At 41.2% G+C, this 20960-nt stretch overlaps 1 protein-coding gene across 1 annotated transcript in view; it reads right to left on the bottom strand.

The window, feature by feature from the left end:
• Positions 1-20960, bottom strand: part of BABAM2 (BRISC and BRCA1 A complex member 2) — a 302496-nt gene that overhangs the window by 10345 nt on the left and 271191 nt on the right. Inside the window, exon 11 of the mRNA XM_014598025.3 lies at positions 9300-9453. Coding sequence (XP_014453511.1) covers positions 9300-9453 — 154 coding nt within the window. The remainder of the gene's footprint in view (positions 1-9299; positions 9454-20960) is intronic.

Raw genomic sequence — 20960 nt, 5'->3', positions numbered from 1 at the left:
AATGCCACTCCCATACATGGGGTATGCTTTTTCTTTATAACAGAACACAGCCAAAGATAGAAATGTTAATGATGTCTCCACTGAACAACTTTCAATCTCTGTTGAATTTATTATCACTACAAATTAAAATAGTGAATCTAAAATGGTTAATGATTACACTTCATCCAACAGTGGCCTTGTATTTAAGTCACATTTCATACCAGCATTCATCTACACTGTAATGTGACTGTACTTCTGCTTATGTATCTCTCTGAGCTACAAAGTCTAACTTTTAATATTAACTTAATACAAAAGCTTCATAAAGGTACTAAAGTTGCATAAGAAATTTGAAGCAAATGAAAAGAGTTATATGAACATTCATTTAATACATAAACTGTAGTAAGTGTGGCATGATATTAATAATTTAGCTAAGGTTAGTATTTTAATTATAAACAGATTTTGGACAGTAAACATTTTTGCTATTTTTTTTTTACACGTGATGGAGTTGAAGTATTGGATATTAAGATTATGTACTGGATACAATAGCTCTATAGCAAAAACATTTTCGTTTGTTAATTCATGCTTTGAATTACAATCTATTTATTTGTCTACATTTGTCTAGTATTCATCATTCTAGTGTTGGAGTGCTTCACAAGGTTACCACCAAATTAACACTTCTGTGACAGAAATCTCATCTCTTTCCTTTAGAACTGTTTTTTTTTTACAATGGAAGATAGTTGATGATTCCTTCTCTACTGGAACTCTCAGAACAGAAATCTCTGTGGTAATCTCTGTGGTAAATGACGGCTAACATAGCCATATCTTGCACTGCACTCTGACAGTGCTGGCTGGCCAAGACATTCAGAGGTGGCTAGCGATTTCAGGAACCTTAGTTTCTGGGTGCCCAACTTGAGATACTTGAAAAGGTACACAGTTTTCAGCTGCTCAGGAATTCATGGAAATCATGCTTTTTAAGAAATTAAATTGAGCATTCAGAAGATGAAGCAAATAAAACTGGCAGTAATATCTAAAAACTATAGCTAATATTAACTTGACTTAGTAGCGAAAGAATCTATTTTTCCAGAATTTCTTTATCACGTTAAATATATATATATATGCATGCTTTTTTTTAGTATTACATGAAGCTGCTAGATGCTATGCTGTTTGTGATGTGGATCATATCTACCTCTCTACACATCCTAATTCATAGCAGGCTTTTTGCTGTTACATAAAATATGTACTTGAATAGTTTGCTTGGGGTCCTCTACCTCAGACCTGTTTTATGCATCCACTAATCAAAATGAGGGTTACAACATGGAATATTTGAACTGTGCATGCAAAAGCATGTCATGACTTATTTAATAACTACTAATTTAACTAACTAAATACACAAAACATACAGAGGGAGCACTGTAGAATGCAATTACGTGGCTGTATATATTTTATCTTTTTGTCTAGCTGACAAATAGATCCATCAAAATAAACCCTTCTTCTATTCTTGAGCATCTTCCCCTGCCACTTTACCTTATTTCTCCCAGTCTATTTCTGTTCTGTGATGCATCTAAAAAAGAGGGGCTCAATCCATTTCCAATGCCTATTTTCATATATTCCATACACCTGATGAAGAATGCCTTGCATTTTGTAAGCTCGTCTAACTGTACCCAACTGTCCAGTTGGTTCAGTAAAACATATCCCACAAAATCCTTGTCTCTTGCATGTTTCCTTATTGGTGACATAAAGGGATAAGATGAGAGGCAGTAAGAAGGATGCACATACACCTTCACTACAAAGAAACACAGCAGCTTTTACCCTTAACTAGACAGCATAGTCAGTTGAATAAATGGGGCTGAATCAAGGCAGTCAGTACCAGAAGAGAAAACAAAATGTGTGGGTTTGTGGTGAGGTCTGCAGGAGGTCTGCAGAACATTTTAAGCACTGCTGGAGCTGCCTGCCTCTCTGCAATTCCACAGCATTGCATGATAGGGAATTGTCTCCACACAATGAAGGACAGAAAATGTGAGTTATTCCCACCCCACCTTCGCATCAAAGAACTTCTGAAACTAAACCACATTCATCTTGTGCAGCACGAACATTAAAGCCCATTCATTTCAGTTAGCTGTTTATTTTTCAGTTTAACTAAGAGTCCTCCCCTCTTCCAAAACTTATGGTTAGTAATTTTTTTAATAGCATTGGAAGTTATGGAATGATTTTGAAAGCCAGTCACATTGGCACAGTATTCAGTGTAGCTGTCGTATTAACTGTAAGGGCCTTGCTGTCTAACATACCAGAAAAAGAACCCTGCCCATCTCTCTATCTGAAACAACATAACAATAGTAGGTATAATAAATTAACCAATACTGAAGGTTAAATGGTGTCCAAGGAAAACGAGTGCTAAGGTTCTAAGGAATTAGGGTGGAGCTCAGGCTGCAGATTACTATATAGCTTTGCACCAAACACTAAACTCTGAGAGAGCAAATAAGCAGGACTACCACTTTCCAGAGAATTTAGACCTTGGCTCCAGAGGTATGTATGTTTCCAAGGATATGGGTCTCCACTAAGAATACTCACAGTAGAATGTAACAAAAAACCTTGTAGACATGCCACAAAAATTTGGATTAAAACGAATTAACAAAGTGCGTGTAACTTTTTTGAGTCATCTATAAATATTCCATCTTCAAATCATGATTCTTGGGGGTCTATTTTCCTACCAACACACAAGAATTGTGTGGGTACTACTGCATTATAACTCATGGGAGTAACATGTATAAGGCCCCCCAAATATCAACAGCAGACTAGACCCTATATTTTAAACCAGTTTATCCAAGTCTTCTACCTAGCAGTTCAAAACAGTAAGTATTTCAGTTCCTTCACCTTCTCCACAGTATACATAAATAGATTTGCTTCACTCAGATGAAGGTTTGTGGTCTTGGATCACAGCGGTTTTACTTCTGCTTTTTTAACTTCCAGTTTCCCCAGGGGATTACTCAGTGATTAGGGTACCAACCGTCTGTGAGGGTGGGAGTCACTGGAATCTTACGGTCACAGCATGAGTGTTCAGCATCTTTGCTAGGGGGTCATATGAAAGATATTCCAGAGTCACCATGGAAGTAATTCTTCTTAACAGAATGTCTCTAAATAATTACAGTGCTAATTTAGGAAAGTTCCGGATCCTGTGATCTACACAGTGACAGGCCTACTTTTTTTTTTCTGTTTTACTTGAGTATCCTAACCATAGCCTTCCAGTCCACATACCTAACGCCTACTCTTTTGAAGCGGACACTTCCTAGACAGATATTTATTATTTATTTCTACAGAGGTACATTGGTACACATTTTACAGTAGGTAAACTGTACCAACTGATAAGTGTCAGCCCAGAGTGGCTTACAGTTTAAAGGCACAAGTGACTACAAACAAAACAGTACAGACAGAATGCTATCTGGCAATTATAGCTGGGATACTTTACTGAATAGGTGCGCATTTTGAAGGCAACGGAAGTGCCAGACATGATGCAACTGAGAAGCACAAAGGCAGAGTGAAAGCCAAAAGGCAAAATGAAAGATGCTGCAAAGTGAGAAGTGGGCGAGATGTGGTAGAATGTATGGAGTAGGAGAGGATGTAGGAAAATAGTAGAGTAAAGATGTATTTAGAAGCAGAGTTATACAGGGCTTTGAAAGTGAGAATTGTGAAAGGAATGGAAGACAAGAGGGGAAACAAATATAGAGATTCCACAAGGCTGGTGATCACACCAGCTGTGACAAAATTTGTTTGTTCTTTAAAATGTTATTGAATTTCTAGCTGTAGTTCAGAGGCTGTAAAAAGGACCCAGTCCCTCAAAAAATAAGGGCTACAGAAAAGCCTTATTTTGTTAATTTCTCTTGTTGATATTACAAAACTGAAATATATTGGGATAACAAAACCTTTTTTTATAGAAATAACATCTACTTTACATACCCAAATAGTGTGTGTGTGTGTGTGTGATAATATGCACGCAACATAAATAGTACCCATTCTGTAGAAAACTACTCTCCATATCATCCCAGTATGTTTTATTTCTATGTTTTTCCTATTGTGCTTGTACTCTCCATCTTTAAGAGTTGTTTTTTATTTCCCGCAGTCAAAGCCTTAATGAGAAGTGACCAGAAACAAGTATCTCAGACCTCCTATCTTGGCTGAAATCCACATAATGCATGACAGCACTGAAGATCCCTGGCAGGCACCTGTCAGAAACTAACATACCATATCTTAAGAGTCAGACTTAATTATCCAAGAAGACGTTTTCAAAAATGTATAAGAAAAATGTTATTCAACTAGCATGACCTTATTGTGCAAAGGTACTGTACAGTGTAATATACTCAAGCAGAATGTTAGATTAATATAAAATGTTATTCTATTCAAGAACATCTTCTGCCTTAATGCTTATTCATTTGCTGTTTTACTACAGCAGTGTATCTTAAAAATATTTTGTTATTAAAGTTATCATGTAAATAAACAAATATGATATATTATAAAGAAAAATGCTTTAATTTGTTTCTTTACCAAAATATCACTTCCTTTTTTCTCTTGGCTTGTAATTAATTCAAACCAAGAAAACATCCATCAGAAAATGTTAGAGGTGCACCAATACATTGGTCCGATGAACAGAAAATCCACTTAAAATGTGTTATATTCATGAGCTGTAAAGCTCTGATGTATAATTAGTTCTTTGTTGTTGTTATTATTATTCAATACCATCACATGACATGTAGGCCACATTTTTCCATGATCCATATACATTATGACAGTCTTTTCCTTTTTATTTTATTCTATTACAGCTTCTGGATAACTTCATATTACACACACAGAAAGATGGGCTATGTTTGGGTCTGGATAGCAGATATATGGATGAATAAGAGCTAATTTTTGGAGATTTGCTGTTAAAAGATCGTGACTTTATATGAAACAGTAATTTAATTGTGTATGTTCTAATGGCATTTTTTCTGAGGCTCTTTTTATTTGCACATTGAGGAAACACTGCAATAAAGAGTGAATCCTTCCAAATAATGCTTGTACGGTGGCATTTACTTCGATCCAGGTAAAAGAAGGTTTGTATGAATTGTAAATAGTAAACTTGTCAAGAATATCTAAGGTAGCATGGATGGAAATCAAATTTTCCAGGACCCAGTGGAGCTGGGTTTTAAAGAAAGGGGAAAGAATATCTTTAGATATTTTGTCTAAGATGTGGTAAGACAATCTGACTTGGCATGAAGGCAAATGAGTTGAGATAAAGGGTGCTATCAATACAGAACTAGCAGAAGTCACACCAAACTATATTACACAAAATAGAAAGACACTGGCTATGGCTACTGTAGTAGTTCAGGGTGCTAAGTCCCTCTGAAGTTTGGAATCATACAAAGCACCCAGGGGCACACAAAATTAATGCTGCATTCATTAAGTACAATGGTGAGTGAAGGATGACAAAACTGTTCATAAGAAACTAGTTTTAAGTAACATATTTTATTAACCAAGGTGGTATATGCACATTCAAATAATTCAGAAGGATTATTCTGTTTTTTTCCCAGTAGAAAAATTTACTTGGAAAACCCTGAACAGACACTGGAAGGACTGAGCCACTGAGGACCAGAGAGCCTATGGTGCTCATTCTGGCCTGCCAGAGGACCCCAGAGCACACAGCCCATCATGCTTTGCAGGTTCTTCTGTCTGCCTAGAGACAGGTGACAGACAACTTACCGCTGGGTCTGTGCAGGGTGGTACGGGGGTGGGGGGCAGCTGTTTGCTGAGTCTGGGAATGGGGTGCACGATCTGTCAGGTCAGGAAATGGAGGGGATGGTTCTGCTGGGCCCATTTATGGGGCAAGGAAGAGGGTCTAATGGGGGTCTGGTGTCTAATGGGTCCATGCGCTGGGAATCCCAAGGTCTGCCAGGTCTGGGTACAGTAGCGGTGGATTGGCCAGGTCTGGTCCAGCCTGAGTGGACCCCGGGCCATTCAGGTCCACAGTAATACAGGTGGGGTACAGCTGTGGCTTGGTTTTGGACCCAGACCTAGACTTCTCATGTAAAGGGGAGAGAGCTACCTCAGCTTTCCCAGCCCCAAAGTACTCCAGGGGCTTGTTCTGCTCCCTGCTCAACTGGAACATTAGAGTTCAGACAGAGTGATGCACTGTCTCCCTGCACCCAAGGAGGGAGGCAGGAGCAAAGCATGCTGGGATGAGGGAGTTTCTCTCAGAAGGGTACATGCATAGATGGTTCAGTCTCCCAGGGGAAACTCTCCCAGGAATGATTTAATTCTGGTTGTTCCCAGGTTCATTTTCTCCTGGAGTGGCCATTTTTGCTTTGGGAGAAAAATTCTGAATGTCTGCATACTTCTGTTTTCTACTGGGAGAACAATGATTCTCCTGGTAGAAAATGTTCAGTCTGCACATGGTCCAAGTTGGATGAAGACCTTAAACCCTAAAGTTATTTTACTGTGATATCAGTTTTCCATTTTTTCTGCTACTTATTGACAAGTAGATATTATACTTCAGCTAATACTAGTAAAAAGGGGTAATTCCAGCCCAATTTTGAATTCTCTAAAGCTCAGCTGAAGTCTAAGGGGCTGCAACAGAATCAGGACAGAAATTAAGCCAGAGTGTGCCTGATAACTGAATTTAATTTGTATAACAAACAAGCTTTATTTACAATATTCCTTCATGAAATCCCAGGCTTTGACTCTGCATGTTCTTTAAAGACCCCATTTATACACATTTGAATACCTATTTAAAACAAAAAAAAAAAACCAAGAAAGCTTTCCCATGGAAACCACACAGAGATGTTTTACTTCACACGTACACCCCAAGCAAGTGTGCTAACTTTTCATAATTTACTATATTTTCTTATTGTAGCTGCATATTTTAAGAAATTTTTTTGAAGAACCAGTTCACATGTGAGGCAAACATTTTGTGTACACTGGGAAAATCAGTGGTGTTTCAAATGTGTTACCTGCCTTTTTTTAATTAACACATTCTTATCAATAACCACTTTACCCCTATTGCAGAGAGACAGTGACACTAAAAAAACCTGTCAGGTGGTTGTGATAAAAGCATGTTTGCTTGCTCTAAGTAAACCTTCTAACACATTTTTAAGCACTGCTGTCTACAAGCAGAGAGTGGATTTGCTTGCATACAACCTCCCACAAAACAAGTGTATTACAATGTACAGGCGGGAAATAAGTCATAATGATGCTTCCTAGTTATAATTTATTTTATTCTTTTAAACATAAAACATGGTATTCTGGCATTGGCACGGAAACACCAAACAAAAGCCCGAAGTTGACAAAAATAATGTGTTTGAACAGGAGACAGCTCTCCCAAGGAGTCAAACAAAAAAACACCAACATTCTACCACAATGTGTCATCCTGAATCCTAGATATTCTCCATATTATTTCAGGCATTATAAGCTCCAGTTATACACTGTTTACTTTCATCCTCTTCAAATTAAAACTTTACAATCATGCAATTTTGCCCGTTTTTGCAAAATGTAAGTATTTTCATTTGAATTCCTTGTTAAAATGCCTTCTGCAAATTTGTCATCTTTTGATTTTGACATTCAAAATTCTTCATTCTGAGATGCCATTTTATTTATGCTTTTTGATTTCAACATATGCTGTAGGTTTACTTTCAATCTGTAGACTCTCAGTTATTGCTGTTTCAACAGTTTTAGAATTTGCAAAATCCAAGTATAGGGCCTTTGCCCATATTGCTTTACTGGGGGGGAAATTTGTGTTGCTGATTCACTGCCTTAATGTTGTCTTATAATAAGTATTACATTTTAGTTTCTATCTTTTCTAGTCTTTTGCATTGTTCTGGGTTGTTATATTATAGAGCTTAGATCCTTGCAGTAAAGAAAAGTAGTTCATTAACATTAATACTGTACTATGTATTCAAATATAAGTGTCTTGCAAACTCAATTTACTGCATGCAGGGACTCCAGCTAACAGGAGTAACTGAAAAGGCAGCCAAAACAGGGACTGCTGAACTGGAGGGGAGGAGATAAATAGGGACCAAGTTGGGGCAACCCTCTCCCATCCCCGCATCTTCCTTGACCCACAACTGTAAGAGGAGGGGAATTGCATACGAAACTAGGATTCAAGTTATACACCCCTGCTCCACTCCTCCTCTTTTGCAATGTGACCTTGGAGAAAAACTGCAGAAGAAACAGACTGAACTGTTTTGCCAAAAGGGAACTGCTAGGGCTAAGTACAGAGTCAAAAAGCTGGAGACTGAATCGATTCAGTCTTTGTAGGTTAGTCTACGCTGCGTAGACTGAACCGATAGGCAAGTGAACAGACATTCACTTCTGATTTCAGAAATGCAGCCACATGCCTGCAGTCACCCAGGCCAGAAGCTGGGGGGCATTAGAGTACACTTCCCTGCTCAGCTGGAGCAGCCAGCTTTGGCCAAAGTTAGTCCGCCCACTCTGCAAGGTGAGGGGTGGTTTGCAGGGGAGGTGCAAAGCATCCTGGGATGCTGGGGAACTGTGAGTTAACTTGAATCTGGAGAGGATCTGGGAACAGAAGTTCAATAAACCGATTTAACCTAAATCAGTTAAGTCTGATACTACATCCATCCAGGTTTATCTTAAACTGGCTTGGTCATTTTGAAAGCAGTTTATGTGCACTGGAATTCTGTTGTATTACAGATTTGAACCAGTTTCCATGCACTTATACTGGTTTATGTGTAATCTCTGTCTCTAGCCTAGGTGTTCAGAGAACTTCCAGCAGTTTTGCCCTGTGCTGACCAGCTGTTTGTTCCAAATGTCTTCCCTTCCTCTTCCCCATCTCCCATCACTTCATCTCAGTGTCTCCCATACCCGTCTCATAATCTTTTCCCCCTTACCATGTCCCTCATATCCTTCTCTTTGATGTCTCTTCTCTCTCCTCTCCTATTTTCCATTGTGTTGATCCCCTCCTTGCTAAATCAACCCACCTTCCACAAATGTGTCATGAAGCTAACATACCACTTGCTGTTATTACCCTGTTCACTTTGCTTACATGTTACATGCCTTTCCTCACCTCATGTCTGTCTTGTTTGCTTTTTAGATTATAAACTCTCTAGGGTAAGGAGTGTCCTCTCCTCTGTTAATACAGTGCCTACATTGGCCCTTTAATACTACTATAAAAACATTAATAATATTAAAATATCTAAGTTACATTCATATCTGTAAATATTAAAACTGTAATGCAAGACAGAATGCCCTACATGCATAATCAAATCTGTAACTCAATACTTAACAGAAGACCACCAAACACAGTGCAACTTCTCGCATGAAATAACAGTCTGACTTACTTTGCTCGCTTTGCCATTTCATTGCCATCCCAGCGTGGGCTGTAAGGGTAATTCTTCTGGGCCTGGGAGTATAGCTGTCCACTATTAGTGAAGTGATAGACTGACTGAAATGTTAGAGTTGGCTGGTCTCGAGGAAAGTAAAGGGGTAGGTCAACTGCAAAGATAGTTAAAAAAAAGAAAAAAGAAAAAGATGACATGAGAGAGATACTTATTCTTATCTTCATTGTGAAATATATCATTTCTACCTGCCAACTCAAAACTCATTTTAAGAAACGTTTCTAATCAGATCTTAAATAAAAAAGAAGGTGATGTGTTATTTTAATATCCCCTTTGGTAATTCTAACAAACATGTGTTCCATTATGCTGTTGTACGTCCTGATTTACCCATAATGGAGGTATTTTATTTTATAAAGCAAGTAGTCAGAATAAACATGTTTAACTTGCATATTTACAAGTTAATCACAGTGCTTCCAAGAGTTCAATCTGATCCTTTGTCACAGAAGAGCTTAATGTAGTGAAGAATTAAAAAAAAAATTCTAGTTTAATTTCTACTTTCAAGAATTTTAAAATATATTCTGTTAAGAAATAAAGTAATGCTGCCCTTTTATGGAGCCTTTCATTCAAGAAGTTTAGAGTGCTTTATCAGCCTTAACCAATCCTTTTGACATTCTTGCAAGAGAAGCAAGTAGTAGCAACCCCATTTTCCAGATGGCCAAGCTGAGGCTTAGAGAAGTTAAATGACTCAGTAAGGGCTATGAAGTGAGCTAATTACATAATACAGAACAGAACAAAGTAATCACAATTTGCATTCATCTGTGTTAAGTAAACAAATACAAAGCCACTGATATAAAAATGTTTTATTCATAAGCCTCCAAAAATTTGATCCTATCTCTTTTAATTCCCCTTGCTTATCACTCCAAGGGCAGGAAACTGTTTCAAGATTAGCCAGGTCTGTTAGAAACAAATTGGCCTATAACAGTCAGTATTCCAAACACTTATTTATTTGACCTTTTCACTGCCAAACTTTTTTTTTAAGTAGAATATTTTCTTGGGTCTCCTTTTAGTTCTATTAGCCTCCAGAAATCATCATTTTTTTTAACCGTTTTTACTCATAAATTAACCTGATCCCAACCCTAATAACATTATAGAGGAAATTTACATTGTCTACAATAGGTGGGATTTGCCCCTCAAATCACACAAACCATATTTAACTTCCTCAAACTATTCATTTCACTAACTTGAAAAGAGGAAAGGACACCTGAGGTAGAGGAGTATTTCTCTCAAGTTTTTCAGCCATTCAGCCGTTGCTAACAAGACTACAATAATCTGGTAAAACTGTAGCTCATTCATGTGAGTTTATGGTCTAAGACAGGGTTAGGCAACCCCTGGCACAGGTGCCAGGCCATGGCAGCCAAAGGCATTTTGCTTGGCACACACACCTTGGGACAAACAATGGGGAGGGGGCTGGACCTGCATTGCCACAAGGATTGGGCCCCTCACAGCTTCCATGCCATCCATCCCTGGCACACTAACATCTTACAAGTCAAGGTTGTGGGTGCTTTTGGCACTTTGCCCAAACGTGTTGCCGACACCTGGTCTAAGAATTCTTAATTTGTGACTTTGCAGTTCTCCCTAATGAGAAGTTGAACATTTGAGTCAATAAAGTGGGATGTAGAGCCAGAAGAGGAAACCATCACAGACTGGAGAATCACTTGGAATGAGAGAAATTAGAAGTGGAAAAAGCTTGTAATATCCTCTAACCCATATCCATGGCATAGCACAGTTGTTCCCTCCCATATATTTGCTAGTGCTATGTATATTACATTTTTAAATGTTTTAAGGTGTGAGGCTTCCAGTATTTCCTTTGCCTACGAGATACCAATGTCAGAAAGATTTTTCTGGTTTTCAGCTTAAATTGTCTTTCTCTCAGTTTGATACTATTGTTGCTCTCCTTTCTTGGTTTACATACTTTTTGAATATTTGTCCTCTTTTATCCAAGCCTTATCCCCATATCCACAAAATCAAGCCCTCCAAGCACAGCAATCCATCTGTTCCACATGTTAGTGAAAATGAGTTGCACAAAACTGAATGTGATATTCCAGCTGTGGGCGCAGACAAAAACAGATCATCTAAAATATTGGTGTCTGGCAGCTTAGTGACCCAACATCTGAGTTTTATTTTGTGATAACGCTCTGTATGAACTGGGGATTCAACCCACATGGCAACTTACTTGATGCATTTTAGAAATAATGTCGTGAGCTGAGTTTGATCAATTTGGGTGCAGACCTTTACTGCGTTAAGGAAAAAGACAAAGATTAAATATTATATCAAAGTCCTCCTTGTAACACGGTTAAAGAATAATAATCCCTGAAAACCACTGCCATACAATAAAACATTTATCAGCTAGCAAGTTATTGGTTCCTCCTCTCACAGATACTACTTTATGCCGAGGAATCAAAGGGACTGCTCTGTAGAGAGCAATGTAAACCACGGGGACTGGATCTCAGTTTTGAAGTTGTAAATGTACTTTGTTCTTAGTACTGTGTACTTACATTCCACTTAGCGTAGTTTTTATCTACCTTTTCTGTTACAATAATTCCTTGTGGGGGGTGGAGGGTAGAAAAATAAACGTTGTACATTTGCCTGTTTAACTGAGCATAATGGATAGCAAACTTTAGTGATGAAGTTAAACAATATCAGCTCTACTTTCATTTATCTTCTTATTGGAAGCATTTCAGTTCTTTGTTAATAGTTTCAAAATCAAGCTGTCAAAGAGTCAGTAATAGTGTTTTTCTCCTTCAATTAACTAAACCAAAAGCCTGTTTTTTAAGAAAAAGCCTCTTACACTAGAACACTGGTTCTCAACCTTTTTAGACTCCGGGCACCTTGCGATAGGCTTGAGGTACCCCTTGGAAAACGCCTGCTCATAAATTTCATTTTTTGATTATAGAAAAATATTAGAGCAATTCTTCTGTTGCAAAGAACTCGGAAAGACCCTAACAGGTAAGAATGGTTTCAGCACTCTGGGATTCCTATTTTAAATCCTTGGGTACATCCACACACGCAGACACATGCACTTGAAGCAGCGGCACAGATTTGTGCTGGAGATTTGTGCCTCAGCACATGTGCCTGAACATGCACTTTGGTGGGGGCAAATTGTGCCACTTGGGGCAAACTGACCCTGCCCAGCTGTTCCCAGATCTTCAGCCAGGGCAAGCTAGAGGCTGGGGTTAGTGCCTGTGGTGGCCCCAGCAGTATAAAAAGCTGCCTTGGCAAGCATCTCAGAGCTATTTGCCCTCAGGACCTTCTGAGACCCGGGCAATTGGTATCTGGGGACACTAGCTCCCTGTGCCAGCTGTGGACTGATGAAGCAGCCCTACCCTACAGTGGCCCCTACACCCTCTACCCCAGAGCTTTCCAAACTGTGTGCCGCGACACATTAGTGTGTCGGCGGCAGTGTGTAGGTGTGTCGCGCGAAATGCAGAAAATTTTGCGGAAGGGCACTGCGGAGCTCCCTTACTCACGTCTGCTTCCCTTGACCCCTCCCCCAGAACTGAATTACTGTGTTGCGAAATGATGCATGTCTAAAAAGTGTGTCACCAACATGAAGAGTTTGGAAAGCTCTGCTCTACCCACTGCAGCAGCCTGGCTGTGACCTGGTGGCACTTATGACAACAACCGCCCCTTGGACCTGCGGCCCCATGGCTGCGTGTCTGCCAGACCGGGACGGGGACTGCACAGCCGCCTGGGCTGTGATATGGGCACTGTAGCAGAGCCGCCTACGCTTCTGGGCCAGCTGCCAATGGACCAAGGTCGCACACTTGGTCTTTGGGTGGCACTATTTATTTATTTATTTAGCTAATGCTGGTGTTTCCTGTTTAAAAATTGCAAATTCTCTGACAAATAAAACCCAAATTCTCTCATTAAAATACCCAAAATCCACATATCCACATTCTTCCATGACTGAAATGAAACTTCTCTCTCTCTATATATATATATAGAGAGAGAGAGAGAGAGATCAGTTGTTTTATTGACATAGTTACAATTTTAAAGCAAGTTGGAAGCCTACCAGTGCCGTGTTCATAATAATAAAATAAATTCTAAATATCTATGCATTTTGGCATTTGCTTCTGGTTTATCATAGAAAAATCAGAGCTGCCCCTGCCCCCTTCACTCACCAGGATGCGGGGGACAGCTGTAGCAGGACCCACAGGTGCTTTGTGGCGCTGAGTAGCACTGATATGCCAGTGCCCTGCCGCTGCACTCAACCCTCACTCCCAACACACAACCTCCCTAAGTGCCCCACAGCCCCTGCTTGCCCCACACTCGCTCCCTCCTGGCAGCAGTTCCCTCCCAGCACCAGGACATGGGTCCAGCAGCAGCTGTCCCAACCACTGCTTTGTGGCTTTGAGCAGTGCCAGCCCTTGCTGTTCTGATCCCTGTACCCAGGCTCCAGCAGTCCCCAAGCTCTTCCTGAGAAGCCCTTGATTGGAGCTCAGGGAATGGGCTGGGCAAGCCCCTTCCCATCCAGGCTGGCCTCCCCCTGCACAGGCTGCTCTAGGGCGACACTGGGGGGTTTCCAAGCCCAGCTCTGGTGGATGCTCTTACACGGACCATTTCCCCATTCCCCACCCCCAGCTCTCTCTGTCTCACACACACCCCTGTTGACACCCCTGGCTCATCACATACATCCACAGACCCCACTGCCACCTCAATCCCTGCTCTGTCCACCACTCAACCCTGCTGCCACCTCCACCCCTCCCCACAGCCCATCATACCGCCCGTGTAGTTCCTGGGACCAGGAGCCCCCCCAGCCAGAGCTGCATGTCCCAGCACCAGTGTGGGCACAGGGCAGAGCTACAGTGCGGCAGCTGCCTCTGCAGCTGTGGTTCCTACCAGCAGGTCCTGTCCCGTATGGAGGCCGAGCATGCAGGGTGTGAGATTTGTGGGAGGATGTGCAGTTTGCAGGGGGGCGGGGTGGGGAAGCAGTGTGGGGGTGCATGTGGGGTTTGTGGGATAGATTTTGGGAAGTTTGTAGGTAGGTGTAGAGGTGGGTGTGGGGGGGCATGGGGGTTGTGTGGGGTTTGTGGGTGGATTGTGGGGCAGTTCATGTGCATGAGGTTTGTGGCTGGGGGGGTGTAGGGATGGTTTGTGGGTTGTGAGTGGGGGTGTGGGAAGGTTCGGGGGGGGCCCGCCACACATCTGCCCCCCACATCCCGACGGTGAACAGCCCCTCCAGTGGCAGAAGCAGCAGCAGCCAGCATCAGGCCCTCAGGGTGCTCATGACTCACCGCAGGCAGAGTCCCCCTGTGGTGCGCGGTACCACCTGAGACCCAGGAGCTTCACGTGGCACAGAGTTGGTCTAGTCTGCTGGCGCATGCCTTCAGAACCAGGCCAGCTCCTACTGCCACCCGGGGCTCCTGGCTCTGTAGGCAGGAGCCACACGCTATCAGGCCAGGCCAGCTCCTGCCTCCACATGCCCACCACATGGAGGCAGGATCCAGCCCAGCCTGATGGCATGCAGGCCATGTGGAGGCAGGAGCCGGCCCAGCCCAATGGTGGGAGCCTGCAGTGCTGGGAGCCGTGGGTGGTGGCAGGAGCCACCCAGTTCTGCCTGAAGGCACACACCAGTGGGCCAGGCAGGCTTCGTGCACCACACGTATCCCCTGGGTTCAGCCAGTGCTGCTGGGGGACTCTGCTTGTAGCAGGCCATGAACACCTTGAGGGCCTGATGCTGGATGCTGCCACCAGTGACAGGTGCTGTATGCCAGGGCAGGGGACACATCCCTCCCACACAGTCTCCCCACTCACACAGTCCCCCCTATCCCCACTTACCAGGTATAGAGATTGGGTCTGAGACACTGACACTGATCCACTTTTATTTCCTCCACCATGCTCAGGCAGCATCCTGGAGCAGCAGGGGCATGTGGCAGGCATACAGATGCTCTGGCTGGGTGCTAGAGTGCCTCCTTGGAGGACCCAGCCTCCAGTTGCTTCAGGTTACACTCCAGGAGCACAACCTATGCTGCTTTTTTCTGGCATGTTTTCTTTTGATATCAGGATTCCCCAGTATCAGAGTCCACACTACATATATGCAGAATGGGGAACATTTTTTTAGTTTCTGGTGTGCCTCCTGTGGCATCTCAAACTGTTTTGAGATGCTACAATAGACACATACTCACTCATGTGGATGCAGCCCCTGAGTTTATCTTGTGAATGGTGTTTGTACACCTAACAGTGCTGACATTATGTGGCACCCCACAGCACCCCTGAAAGGACCTCAAGGCACCCTAGGATGCCACAACATCTTGGTTAAGAATCACTGTATTAGAGGCAGTGTTTAAAAGCATTGCTGTCACTTTGGAGTAGTTCTCATTAGCTCTGAGTAGCTTTTCATTTTTCTTCATCATTTTATTCTAGGGGTGCACTGATAAAGATTTTCTTGGCCAATACCAATAGCCGATTATTCACCAGGCATATTGGCTGATGCCGATCTGATAACCAATTTGCAGGAATGCAGCTGGGCAGCATAGAGAATAGTGCCCTGCAGGTATGTCTGTGGAGGGGAAGGGATGTGGTGGGCAGACAGAAGCCACCACGGTGAGGGAGGGCGTTGGGTAGGGGCAAGGCAGGGGCTGCAGCTGGAGCAGGTCGTGAATGGGACCCCGGGGCCAAGGCAGGGACTGAGACAGAGCCATGGGCAGCTTGTCCAGCGGATCAGTGTTTCGGCACTTAAAAATGGCAGTAGGAGCACTTGAATTAAAGCTCATTGAATAAGCTTCAGTTCAAGTGCCACTGCCACCATTTTTAAGTTCCAGGAAGCTTTTAACTGGAGCGGGAATGAGGGTAGAGGTGGGCTGCCGTTTGTGGCCTTGGGGGTCTTCACCCTGCTGCCTTTGCCCTGGGAGCTGCATGCTGGCTGCACCATGTCCCCTGCCCATCTGGTGGCAGTGGCAGTGGCAAGCTATGCTTCCAGCTGCTGGACAGGCAGGGGATGAGTGACCAGTGCGCGGCTCCCAGGGTAAAGGCCCTGAGTCCATAATGGGCAGCCCACCTCTGCCCTCGCGCTGCTTAGCTCTTATCCTAAAAGCTTCCCTACACTTAAAAATGGTAGTGGTGATGCTTGAACTAAAGCTCATTTGATGAACTTTAGTTCAAGTGCCCCTGCCACCATTTTTTAAGCGCTGGGACGCTGATTCCCTAGACGAGCTGTGTGTGGCTCCGTCCCACTCCAGTCACCACCCTGCCTGAGCCCCAGCCCCAGCCCCTCCCTCACTGTGGGGGCCTCAATCTGTACCCCCAACATCCCTTCCCTCCACAGACTTACCTACAGGACACCACTCTCTAAACTGCCCAGCTGCATTCCTGGTTGGTGCATGCACATGGCTGCATGCATGCATGTGGCATCTGGGAGCCCCAGCCAGGAGGCCTATGATATTTATTGGTACATTATTGGCTACACTGACCAAAAAAAGCTGATAGCCAGTAATGCTAATTTTCCTTTCATCAGAGCCAATCTGACATGTCACCAATATATGGGTGCACCTTTATTTTTTTCTAATGAATATATTATAAAAGAATAAAAAAGGAAAATGTTTCATACTTTTATTAACCAAAACATTTATAAGAAATTTCAGAAGTCAATTATAATGAGAACTGTGGAACTGGACAGATGAAATGGATAAGTTTAAATGTATATTGTTATTATCTGGCAAGGACTGGTACTATTTTGAACTTCAAGACAGATCTTGAAAAACACTGGTTACCTTTTATTAGTGCCCTCTTGGCAACACAAAGGATAACCAAAACTCCCTTTTCTACATTAAGTGTTTCTCTTAGTAAAGATATAAACCAAGCCAAATTATCTGTCAAATTGTAATTCAGCAAATTATCTGACCTTCATTATGGAGCACAACCACACCTACAAGTCCAATAAACAGGAAATGGGCCCAAGCTTTAAAAATGTTACAGGCACCTCTATTATTTTAGAAGTAGATAATAAGGGCCAAACACACTTTTGGCACTATGGGGTGTAAGGCTATTGAATCAAACTAATTAGCACTTGTTTATGCCAGGTTTGAATGTGACCCCACATTCTTCATTGCATGTAAAATAAGCAAAATGATCAGTGAGTATTTACCAAAAATTCTGAACATAAAAGGTCAAATTCTGGCTCGGTCACACCTATGTTTTCACGGTGGTGGCATGGGTGCGACAGAGGAGATTTCTACTCATAGCTGGTTATACAAGTGAGTGATATTGCATTTTTATATAGCATTACAGAATAAAATCTGCTTGTATATTGCATAAAGTAGATATAAGTAAGAATTGCCATAATTATATCAATCATATAGCTCACATTTATATTTTACCATGTATACTGCATCACTGACAAATGAAACACTTTCGTAAGTGAGCATCTGAACTGCAAACATTGCAAAACATGCTCTGGTTTGGCATATTATTTACTGGATACTTATGAACTACAAAAAAAAGTACTCATGTTGAATGCAAGTGCTATTTCCAAATAACAGCTGACTCACAAGATACCTTGATGGTGTGTCTGCAGACAATAAGTGGATGACTCATGTCTGTAAATTCCTGAAAGTACCAATAGACCCCTTGCTTAGTCATCTTTTGCATGGATACTGGGTTCATGAGCTCTGTAAACCATAATGAAGAATCTAACTCTTTACCAGGTCTTTTTTTGCCCTTCTAAATGGAACAAATTACACCTCTAAAAATAACTTCATCTACGTAAATGAGTCACTGCACCTAACAAGCTTCTACAAGTCATACAGTTAAATAGTAATAGTTAGTTATAAAGGTACAAATCTTGCTGTCAAACTAGTCTTGGTCTTAAAATGAAAAATATGTCAGAGGAAGTTCCAGCTACCTCTTCTGTCCCAGGAATAGAAACATTGCCTTTCGAAAATTTAAACAATTAGCTGGTTCAAAGTAAAGCTTTCTCATTCACTTTTTGATTCAGCACAATTTAATCATTTTGATTACCTTCTCTTACCTAGTTAGGCATCACTTTTTAATATAATAATTGGCCAGAGGAGCACGCTACAGGGGTGAAAAAGTGTTTCCCTCAATATATATCAAAACTTGGAGGCTTCTGACCAGTCAACTTTTGGAAATCCCTACTCAGAAAACACCTGTATTGCAGTTTTGGCTGAGGGACCAAGTAAACCCTAAATATGAGGCCTCAAACCTGGACTCTACTTCTTCAGTGTTTATGACAATGAAAAAAGAGGGATTTACTCATAGAGAATGAGTCACATTATAAAGAGATTTAATGAGAGTTTATAAATGGTTACAGTAGTTTTATTTTCTAAATACAAAAGAAACCATGAAAAACTAACATGCATAGCTGAGTTTCTCTTGATTTTGTGCAGCCATATAGTTTAATGCATATGTTCCCTACATATACAATTTTATCTAAATGGCAAAAACTCTGATTCATGACTGCCTGAAAAAATTAGGCAATGACTCAGTAAGCTTCTTTTTTACTTAAAAAAAATCAAGAATATTGAGGTCTGGGACAACATTAATTAATGAGGTCACCCATGCAAATAAATACAAATTAATAAAAAAAAAGTATTTACCACTAAACTAATCTTGTAAGTTATCATTGCATACAACATTTTTGGCATCTAATTTCACATCTCTTAATATATGAAATGGATAGAGGGAATGCTTGGTTATGACATATCCAACTGCACACTGTTACCAGGTTTGTTTGTTTTTTAAAGAAAAAACTCATTGAGAGAAATGTGATCTCACATTTGAGCATTGTCCTTTATTTCAAAGGCAGGGTAGAAGGATCCTGACACATTTGAAATTCACAGCCATCATACAGCTTTTTCACAATATTCTTGATGGAAATTGTTAGAAGCTGCCTAGCAATGAACAAACTGACTTCTTGTTCTAAAAACCATAAAGGTTTATTAACTCATCATACTAGTCATTTTAACAGAAGTCAACATCCACTCATAATATCAACTGCATTTGATGGCCATGATATACTGCTTTGATGTTTAGGCAATATTTCACTCATCTCATGCCTCCTGGGATGCTTGAATTTCCTGCTGTATCTAACTTGCTTCTATTTTTTTTAGAACTGACTGAAATATTTGGATATTTGTTTATTATTTGGGCTTTTGTAATAACCACACACAAATTATATTGAACTTTTGAGCACTACAGATATTTAGGAAATGTCAGAATTAAAGCTGCTGGTACAATGGTAAGTCAGACCTCTGTACAGATGTATTACGATAGTCTTTAACTACATAACCACAAACTATTTTTGCCACATAACCCCAGCCTTAATCAGAGAAGAGTGATCAGAGCTCACTGAATGAGTTGTTCAACATTTTGTTACAGCCCCATTACTCAGTGTGTGCCCCCATGCATTATTTACCGCATATTATTGAAACCTTGCCTTGAATAAAGACATTTTAATTTTACCATGGGCTTTTCTAAGAGTCTCTTCCTTAGAATAAGTGCGTGCTTCATAGTTGTTAATAGATTTATCTTTACAACTCTCTGAGAGGGTGCAAGACTTATCCCTATTTTACAAATGGGGATGAGAGGCCCAGAGGGATTAAGGTCAAACATGTCTATTCATTCTGGGTGCCGAAGCAGATACACCTAAGATCTGATTTTTCAGAGTGCTTAGTATCATGTAGCACTTTGTATATTCCAAACACAGCTTTCATTTACCTTGGATGCAGCAGTGAGTATACAGGAACACACAACTAGTAACTACCTGTCACTAGCTTGGTTTAAGTAGATTGCCCAGTATCACACAGAAATTCTGTTGCAGAGACAGAGACACAAACCTGTACTCCAGTGCAACATGGACCTATCTTAAGTATGTTTAGCATGGATAAAATCTTCTGAAAGACTCTACTGAGCACACAAGAACTGGGACTTTTTGTCTGCCTCTAATATGGCCAAATTTGGGTAACTGTTCATGGGAACAGCAAAGTCACTTCCCTGACACAAGAGGAAATACCCTGCCAAATGTCAAGTCCTAGCTTCAATACCCAAAGGACCTAGAGCTTGTTTTGTTAAAAAAAATGGTTATACATATTTTAAAAATGTGGGCAAAACAACACATTTTTCCCATTCTAGGAAATGGCTGAAACATTTTTTTTGTTGAAATTGAAAAATAGCAACCTCAGGCAAGAAGCCAGCATGGAAATTTGTCAAACTTCAACTGTTCAGCCTGAAAAGTCATAAGCAAAGCAAGGACGACTACTTTGGGGAGACATGGGTAAAAAGGGACCAACCAAGGTCATGCACTTCTTTTTGCACCTTTTCAGACCATGTGCAGGGAAGACTATCTGATCCACAGGCAAATTTCTCTCCTTCCTATGTAGCCTTGGGGAACAATTGTGAGGAAGAGCCAGCCAGTGTTTCTAGTCTGCAGGAGCAGTTGCAGAAGAAGACAAAGCAGAAACCCCCAGCCATTCAGAGAACTTTATATAGTTATAACTGGTCTGTCTTAGCCTTTTTAAATTCAAGGGACTCCTCAGAAAATGCTAGTTCTTCACTTTCATTCATTTCTTGATTATAGAAAAATAATAGAGCAATTCTTCTATTACAGAACTCAGAAAGACTACAACGGGTCAGAAAGTTTGATGCCAC

This window comes from Alligator mississippiensis, chromosome 1 (genome assembly GCF_030867095.1).
Source record: "Alligator mississippiensis isolate rAllMis1 chromosome 1, rAllMis1, whole genome shotgun sequence".
NCBI lineage: Eukaryota > Metazoa > Chordata > Crocodylia > Alligatoridae > Alligator > Alligator mississippiensis.
The sequence above is the reverse complement of the archived record's forward strand: the minus strand, read 5'-3'. Positions and strand labels throughout refer to the sequence as shown.